This window comes from Bidens hawaiensis, unplaced genomic scaffold (genome assembly GCF_021521415.1).
Source record: "Bidens hawaiensis isolate Kalapana, Puna unplaced genomic scaffold, B.hawaiensis_p1.1 tig00011949_1, whole genome shotgun sequence".
In the NCBI taxonomy this organism is placed as follows: domain Eukaryota; kingdom Viridiplantae; phylum Streptophyta; class Magnoliopsida; order Asterales; family Asteraceae; genus Bidens; species Bidens hawaiensis.
In genome coordinates, this window is record NW_027491957.1 from 414,823 (window position 1) to 424,599 (window position 9,777).

Genomic DNA, 9,777 nt, shown 5'->3' on the forward strand with positions numbered 1-9,777 from the left:
ATAATAATAGATCAAAATAATTTATTATACCTTATTATATATTAGCTTAGTAATTGTTGATAAGCCATATTACTCTTAATAGCTAATAAAGGGTTTCCCCTTGGGTGTATATATAGAGAGAATAAATTAACATCATAACCTAATCTCACAAAAATAAGAAATCATGTGTCTTCTCTCTCTTCTAAACCGGGTTCCTCTCAAGAACCCTAACCATCCTTAACTATACATCCTAAAGGGGAACTCGATCAAGAAGACAAACATGTCGACTACATCATACCCTGCTGGTTACTACTCTCCTTGCTATAACAGGTTCATAGGTTTAATATTTATCATGTTTTCTATTGCTTAGATGTAGAACTAATCAACATATAATGTTGATCGGAGATAGTTAGCATAATGGCACGGCTCGCTAATATTAAAGTTGCATGTCAAGAGATAGAAGTATGGTTTAGTTACATTTATTTCACTATACCCAGTTTCTTCCGATAACCTTTTTATATACATAATTTTATTGGGTATGGTTGTTTTTTATTAGGATTTTTTAACTTTCTGGAGCTTTCTCAAGCCTTCAAAATATATAATGCAGAGCGAACTTGGACATGGTTTCACAAGTCATGGGTTATTCTAGTTAGATTTTTACATTAATACTCTCATAGATCTATCAATGAAATCCTATATAAATATGATGCAGCGCTGGAGCCTGGGGTGTTAAAGTGGTTGAGTTCACACATGCGACATAGTTCGTAATCTTAAAATATATATACTTCAATGCATGCATATCAACGGAAATATATCTTAAAACATACCTTTCAGTGGCGGACTCAAAAAAAGTTTTCACAGAGGTCGGAAATTTTTGGGTCGATACTTAGTTGACTATCGATAATTAAATTTTTTTCAGCCTGACTCAATCGTTCAGGTCGGGTTAAATCGGCAAATAATTTTTTTCCTTGTCCGGTTTGGTTGTTTGTTGGGTCAAATCGGGTGGGGTAATATAAAAAATTAATTAGACAAAATATCATATAACAAAAGAAAAAAAAAAGATTACGTGAAACGTCATTATTAGGACATAACTAAAATACGATAAATCTGAAGTCGTTAACAATCATTCATTTTTAAAATTTAAGCATAAACTATCTAATTTGGTATTCCTAAATAAGTTTTTCTCAAAAAATAAATACAACTATCGTTTAAATATATATTTACATTAAATATTAAAAGAAATTATTAAAAATTAATAAAATGTCTGCTAAATAAAAGATTACATAGTAAAAAATATATGCAATACAAACGGAAAGTTGTATTTCAGCCTAAAAGTTGATTTTCCAGCCTAAATAAGTAAATAAAAAATAAATAATTAATAAATTTTGATGATATGTTTGTTGTTTAAAACAAACTAGTAATCGTATCCGCGCGTTACGGCGAGCCAAGTTGATGCCATTTTAACTGTTTATCAGACATGTCCCTTGTTCTCGGTGTCGTACATATGCGTTTGAAGAAAACGTGACGTCTCGTTTAAAGGCGGGTAAAGGTTGCCAATCCAATGATGCATCCAGCCCTAAACTTTGAATACGACCATCTTTTTGAAATCATCAACCTTACACCAAAAGCTTTAAACATCATCCCAAATATACAAATTACAAATTATATAAAAGATATGAATACCAATAGTTATGGGGTTGCGACAGATCAAATCATAGTTAACAAAAATATATAGTTAAATGCCATAATATAAATTTTGACCAAGAGCCAATATTAATCAGTGAATCAATTTTTTCAATATGATTTTCAGTTTACTTTAATAATCAGTTAACAACAAAGATATATAATCGTTTAATAAAAATTTTTCAATAGAATTTCCAGCTTCGTTTATAATTCGAAGTTTTTTAACACATACAAATAACTAATTTACCCCTAAACATGTGATCAACGCTAAAATTATAAGGGTAAATTAGGTGACTGAATCACCAGATTATCATACAGTTATCAGAATTAACCCCAAACTTCAGGTTTCTCCCAATACTAATGTTGACTATGTAAATGTTAAATATAGCCAAATGATCAAACATGCCAAAACCACAACCAGAAGGTAACCTTATCTTTTTTTTATTATCCTATTTATATGACCTTGCCTCTATTCCACCACCTGTACCACAACAATAGTCACAACTACAACCACAAAGGTAATCAGTTTAAAAATGAAGTTAAAATCCATATTCACAACTACACATAAAAAGAAAGTAATAAAACAGATCATGTTTTACCTTTAAATGCCAAGTTGGATGCTTAAATATCATAACTTCAACATGCAGAGTAAATGTATAAACACCTGACATAAGTATATTACAGTTAAGTATGTAACAAATGGTATAAAATGACTAAAATATCCCAGATTAATATGTATAGTTCGTTTGACTTGAGTCAAAATATACAACGAAATGAGGCTGGCTTGTGTCATTTGAACAAAAAATGGTCTAGCTGACTAAATTATCCCTAAAGTATATGTTTTTAGTCAAACTGAAAGTACACAACGTACGGGCCGAGGCTGACTCGTGTTTCATTTAACTAAAAATAGTAAAAAATGACTAAATTGCCCTTTATTTGTATATTGTTTGGTTTCTTTGACCCAAGGCAAAGTATAAAACGGGCCGGCCTTGACCCATGTTAAGACCATAAAATAGTCTATAATGTTTAAAAGACCACTGATTTGTATATGCTAAGTTTGTTCGACTAAATTCAGCACAACTCGCAAAGCCTGACCTGTGTCATATGTTAGTGCGTTTATAAAACTAATCACACTATAGCTGTCCATATGCAAACAAAGAATCATATAACTTGAAGTAAAGGAAAAAAATTACAGGCGTAATAAACGTATGAATCTCTTGAGCATCACACATACTAAAAGAACGATCAACTTTTGAACATAAATCTCTGCCGAAGCTTGTTAAACTTTAACGTAAGAAATCTTATAAAGTCCACATCCCAAGAAAATAAAATACAAAAACAAAATATAACCCGTCGACTGCTTCTTGCTTGTTTTCATCTTCTGTCCATTGTTTCCACTCTATACGGATTTGTCATACTGGGGGAAATACCCTTAAATCTCAATACCTGGAACAAATTATTAGGGCTTTTTGATATTAGAGAAACAATAAACCCTAAAGCAAAGAAATGATTATCAGAAAGTTGCTGATTACCTCAAAGAATGTTGAACACGCTCGATTGGGGGCAGACGACTCTGAATCGATTTCATCTTCAATTCCTTTTTTTCCCCGTCATTTCTCTCAACCGACATCTGATAGCACAACTGATTTGACTTACGTGAGTGCGGGAAATCATACCATCTTTAGTAGAATCAAAATCGATTCAGGTTTCAAAATTGCTATTACCTATGTGACATTCTGATGAAAATCTAGTGGCTTCGTCAACAATTACATAGTATCCACAGTGAAAGAAACAGAACGCAAAACATATATGTATAGGTGTATGTATATGTGTGCATTGGAATTTAGTACACAAAGCTTTATCACTTGTAAAAAAAATGAACAACGACAAATATGAGAGCACCGACATTTGCATTTTAAATATATATATAATGTTTTCCAGAAAAAAAAAAGAATTAGTAACAAAATTTGATAAGTCTTTCATCATACTTTATCCTACTTTGACATTTACTTTTAGACTAGACTCTCTTTTTGCATAATTTTATTTAATTCCCATAATTAAATATTAAATATTTAAATGTTATGACTATCTTCTTCATCTCTTAACCTATCTCCGACCATTTTCCAGTCACAGGAAAATTTCAGTCTGAGTCCAAATTCAAATACTTAATATGTTTTTCTTTTCATCTTGCATTCTCACGGGTTACACTGGGTCGGTGTTAAAATTTCATAAAGGTCGGCCTAGACTCTAACACATATATATACTAAATATATTTTTTTCACAGGGGTCGCCTGACCCCTGTAGCGTCATAGTAAGTTCGCCTCTGCATACCGTGTCCATCATCTGAATTACAAATCCTTAACTAAAACATAAATTGTCTATGTACAATAAACATAAAGAGATGCCAGTCTCGGGTAGATAGACCACTCCAATGCCATGAAGCCCTCACATATTTTGAAAGGACCTATGCTTTACTTGATATGCATATACTGAAAAGTTAGTGTTGTTCAGTGACTCTAACTTTAAAAGTTATTTAGTAGTCTCTTAATGATTTCATTAAGAGGTTACTTTTGAATAAGTTAGCATTAAAAGAATTGTTGGGCAGCCTCTTAATGATTCTAAAGACTACGAATGAATCGGTCAGAGGTAGATCGAGTATATTTGGTTCATTTAAAGACATCTCTTAATGGTTTATTAAACCTCTTAATGGATAAGTTTTAGAAACATGATGAATGATTCAAAAACCAACTCTTAGAAGTTGTATAGTTGCATAATAATGATTTTATCAAGAATCTAAACTGAAATCGAGGCAGCCTTTTTATACAATCATTAAGAGGCTGTCAAAATCCCATGTTTGGTTCACTAGAAGATTACTATAAGTAAAAAAAACACACACAATTATTTATTATTATTTCTTGATAAGTGGGTTTTGCTTCTATCAAGCATTCAATACACATTGCATCTTAGGGTTCAAGCCATAAACACGACTCATTTGGTAACGCTAAACTACATCTATAATATAGATAATTGTTTTAACGGTAGATAATCTCAAGTGTAAACCTACTTTTTGAGGCTACGTCCAAGGTCGACTCCTCGACCGCCGTGAGACTGTACCTCGTGATGCGTAAGAACCAGATGAAATCTGTAAATCCTCGCCCTAGCTTGTCAGGTTCGAACTCTGAATTAAAACCTTGATTTGTCCATTCATCCTGATGTCATTCGAACTGACTCAAATAGGAATTGAACCTGCATCTCTATGTTAAAAGAGCAAACCTTTTACCACTAGACCAACTTTTCATAACATCCATAAAATACATACGTAGTTAGTTAATTCTTATGCATATTTAATTAATTAACTAAATTATGCACAGGTGTTGATTACATGTTATAAAAGTGAAAATATTGAATCACTTGTATTTAAATGTAAACACATATTTTCTTGATTATTGTAATAAATATCTCAAATAAATGGGATTTAATTTTCGTATTAAATATACGATTTCTTTGGTAATATAACACATGAAAGGTCCCTTTTATATATTTGTTAATTTCTTAATTAAAACAATTACTTTTTATCAACTGTAAAAGCCTTGGATATAATATGATTTTTATAAACATTAAAACAAACAACCATCTTTATTGATTTCACAAGGGGACCGGTCATTCATTAATTAATTTCGTGTTGTACTAGAATTCCGATATATTGCCAACTAAACAATCACATCTTGGCTTCAACCACAATACTTGAAGTTGCCTTTTGAAATATAATACAAGATTATTCACACCCACAATTAATCTTCTTTCTCCAAATTTCCATTCTTTAGTCTTAATGGCCTTAAGCTAACCATGCTCTTTTTATTCATCATAACATACGAATATTGGTCCAGTCATGTGAAACCACCTACCTTAACCAATTCTTCTAGTTCAACCCATCTTATCAAAGATGTTTTCATACTAGCCGGTCAAAGCAACATGGCGGGACGAGGCGGCGTGATCGACCGATACTGGGACGGAATAATCCCGCCCGAAGTTAAGCCGAGTCCGGGCAAGATATTTCGGTTGGGAGGTGATCTTAGATGGGTGGATGCGCATGAACCACTTCATGTGGATATTGATATTAACAAGACTTGTGGGGTGGGACCCGGGATGGCGTTTGCGAATGCGGCATTGAGGCGGTATCCGGTGATCGGGCTGGTGCCTTGTGCGATTGGTGGGAGTGGGATTGAAGAGTGGTCCCGTGGGGGGAGGCTTTATGAATTGTTGACGAGGCGGGCGGGGGCCGCGGTCAAAGGGGGCGGGGCGATTCGGGCGGTGTTGTGGTTTCAAGGGGAGAGGGATACGTTGAACATAAGTGATGCGGAATTGTATCAAGAGAGATTGCATAAATTGTTTATTGATTTGAGAAGTGATTTGAAGTCCCCTTTGCTGCCGGTAATCCAGGTACCAAATTTTGCAGATTTCATAATGTTAATGTTCTACGAATCAATTGGTTGTTGGTCACTGGTTTGGTCGGTCAATGTATCTAGTTGGTCAACGGCTAAGGTTAACTTGGGTTAATAATCAAGTGGGTAACGGTTAGTTTAACTTAAAACGAGGATTTTATAATAATTTTTAAAGTGTTGGTTAAAGTTGTAAGTTTAACGGCAAATGATTAAAGATAACACATGGTAGCACGATTCGCACGCAGTGGATGAAGGGTCCACGGACCACGAGTTTCGTAGGTGTCTTGTTTCTGTCATAGGTTATTATTATTTATTAATGAAAAGCCAAATGAATGCATAAATATCTTGTCTAAAGGGAATGCATAAATATCTGAATTAGAATATATACAATGGGTGTTAATTACTGAACCGAGTTTAAATATAGATTTGTGATAACTGATAATAGTATACATACTTATACATTTATACATACGCCTGTTTAAAAAACTCGCGACTCGTAGCTCAACTAGTAGCTCGCTTGATAAAAGCTCGTATAAATCTAGCTAAAAAATTTTGATTTCAAACAACCTGAGCTAAGGGTGCAAACGAGCCGAGTTCGAGCTACACTAGGCTCGAGTTCGGCTCATTCCGAGCTCTATGTTCAAAGCTTGAGCTCGGCTCATTTACTATATATCAATTAGTTTTTATATAATTATAATTATTTATATATATTTTTTTTCTATTATACTATTTTATGTATAAATTAATATATATTATTTAGTTATATTTAGTGGCGAAGCTTGGAAATACACGTCGAGGGGGCCAGACTCAATATGTATTAAAAAAAATCATAAACTAGAGGGGGCAAGCTTATAATTTCGGTCGAAAACGGGTAAATTTACACTATGCATAAAAATTTTCGGCTAAAAAAGGATAAATATACACTACCGAGCATAAACACAGAGGGGCCGGGCTCAAAATTTCGGTCGGAAACGGGTAAATTTACACTATGTATAAAAATTTTCGGCCGGAAAAGGGTAAATTCACACCACCGAGCGAAAAAATAAACGGAGGGGGCCGGGGCCACCCCTAGCCCAAGTAAGCTACGCCTATGGTTATATATATTTAATTTTTTCATAACATTATATATATATATATTAATTAATGATTATTAAATATATATTTTAAAATAATTGTATAAATGGCAAGCTCGTTTAAGCTCGCGAGCCGGCTTGAGCTCGATAAGTGTAGCTCGGGCTCGTTTATTAAACGAGCTTACTTTTAGGCTCGAGCTCGGGCTTGATTATGCTCGGCTCGATCGAGCTTTTTAACGAGCCGATCTCGAGTAGCTCGGCTCGTTTGCACCCCTAACCTGAGCTAAGTTGTGGCTCATTTCTGTAACCAAGCTAGCTCGATCTTAAGCTTGTTTGCACCCACCTGATCTTAAGCTCGTTTAACTTCAAGCTCATGCTTGAGTTGTGCCGGGCTACCTCGTTTAATTTCAAGGTCAAGCTCGAACTCGCGTCGGCTCGACTTGTCTACAGCCCTATTTATACGTAGTGTTTATCAGATTTAGTAAGACATGTATTTATATAGTTGTAGATTTTTAGTTTAACTTGACTCTCTATTTGATGTCCGAATCACTACAAATCAGATGACCTTCAACAATGGACGTTTTCACCAGTGGTCAGTGGCAGATTTAGAAGAAGAATCTAGGGGTATCCCATTTTTTTTATATCAAGAAAATGTTTTGTCAAATGAAATTGACATATTTTATAGTATTGGGTTATACGATGCATAAAATTGTACTTGATCAAAAAAAAAAAAAAGATCAAGAGGCATTCTAGGCATTACCTGGACCCTGCATAGATCTGCTACTGGGTGGCCCGTTGGTGAACGATGCATATGTCAGTAGTCTTTTGGTGAAGGTCTACGAGGGAAAAGAAGCGTAGTTAAAGAATTTATCCATATATATCAACAATTTGGGTTACCGAAGGATCATAAACTGTGGTTGCCGAAGAATTACCGATAAGCTTATCTTCACAATTTCTGATAGACCACCGCTAGATATTCCCTAACATAAAGCCATGCTGGCTTTTTTGGACCTTATTCGTATTTTGACCATTTTTACATTGATTATCAGCTGAAAATTTTTTTAAGTATACTTTGAATTTATTTCTTTGAGAATTTTACTATAAGCTTATAGTTTAAATTTTCATTGGGGTGTTAGACAGTCAGAGCTATCCGCCGGTGATTTTTTCCGTCGATCAGTTTTCTAGTAATATGTATCTACACACACGTATTTATGTCATTATGTGCATTAATTCAGTACAAAACAACTCTAATTAGCGAATCAATATACATTTCTACATGGTATTGTTAGATGTAGCAAGAAAGAGAAACATATGCATAACCCACCTTGGCTTAAAACATACTCCGATACACGTGTTTATGTGATTAACAGATTATTGCGGTTTCTTACTCAAAAGCTTGTTTTGTATACATACATTTTATAACGGGACAAGTATTCTCTGAATATGTTTGGCACCATATCGCGTGTGTATATATTATATGTTCTGTTTTTTCACGTTTTTGTTTAAAATTACAGGTTGCTTTGGCCTCTGGTGAAGGCCCTTATGTAGAAACGGTTAGAAAGGCTCAACAGGCAATCAACCTTCCTATTGTAATGACAGTGGATGCAAAGGGACTCTTACTGCAACCAGATGGGCTTCACCTCAGCACCAATGCCCAAGTTCAGGTTGGGAAGATGTTGGCTCATGCCATGCTTCAATCTCATTGTGCTAGTTAGTCCTTAAATAATTAATTGTGAATATTATCATCATTTTTATTATACACATTGGTTTCTTTATAATATGATATATTTAGAAAACTTTTGTTAATTTTTTATTGTGTAGTGAAAAAATTGTGAGCCATATCAAAAGTTTTCTAAATAGTTACATGTTAACCATATCAACCGAACTGTCTTTTCCAATAGTTGAATTAACCAAATAGTTATATTCAAAACCGATCAACTTAGAGGTTCGGTCGTAACCCGTAACCGAACCATGATCACCCCTACATTTCTGGACTTGAACCCAGGTGCAACTCAATCTTTTGGGAGTCTACAACAAATTTTGAATTGAAGCCCTCTTCATAAGAAAATATTATTTTGTTTTGGATACTGACACGAGAAAATATGATGAAATTAGCTTATTACAATGTTTATTTGGGATGCTTTAGCTCCTTCATGTGTTCAATATTGCTGCAACTAATTCAGAGGTGACAATTTCGATTCATAGAGTTACAAATGTGCTAAATAAGTGAAATAAATTTCGGTAAATAGACCTAGCAATTTAATATTCATCTGTACTTTTTTATTTTAACAGCTTGACTTGCTAACTTTCTATTAGTAAAATTAAGCCGCTATCCATAAAATTACCAGTGGCTTGACTTGTTAAGTAAAATGGTTTAGTTTTCCCCTTGTAATTACCGTATGTAGTGGACCGTTTTGGGAGGAGAAAACGGGCATCTTACGCATCAACTCTACTTTCAAATTACACCTCTTTTGACAACCATGAAATTTGAATGCACAACAACACCCGTGTGTAAAACAAAACTTATCCAACACCTTGATAAAAGCTACATTAAAGGTCCTTTGGCCCAATATAAACTATTAAACTGTTAAACTTAGTTA

General features: G+C 34.1%; 1 protein-coding gene across 1 annotated transcript; it reads left to right on the forward strand.

Annotated features, from left to right (window-relative positions):
- Window positions 1-5,374: 5,374 nt before the first annotated feature.
- LOC143539571 (putative carbohydrate esterase At4g34215) lies at window positions 5,375-8,950 on the forward strand. The gene is made up of 2 exons (XM_077032854.1): window positions 5,375-6,102; window positions 8,692-8,950. The coding sequence occupies exons 1-2, from the start codon at window positions 5,509-5,511 to the stop codon at window positions 8,890-8,892; spliced, it is 795 nt and encodes a 264-aa protein (XP_076888969.1). The 5' UTR covers window positions 5,375-5,508; the 3' UTR covers window positions 8,893-8,950.
- Window positions 8,951-9,777: the final 827 nt, after the last annotated feature.

What these genes read in the sequence shown, in the direction of transcription:
- LOC143539571 (XM_077032854.1), top strand. Translation starts at nt 5,509, where the DNA reads ATGCTCTTTTTATTCATCATAACATACGAATATTGGTCCAGTCATGTG. An exon ending in CTTTGCTGCCGGTAATCCAG is followed by an intron (nt 6,103 to 8,691) that starts GTACCAAATTTT and finishes TTAAAATTACAG; the next exon opens with GTTGCTTTGGCCTCTGGTGA.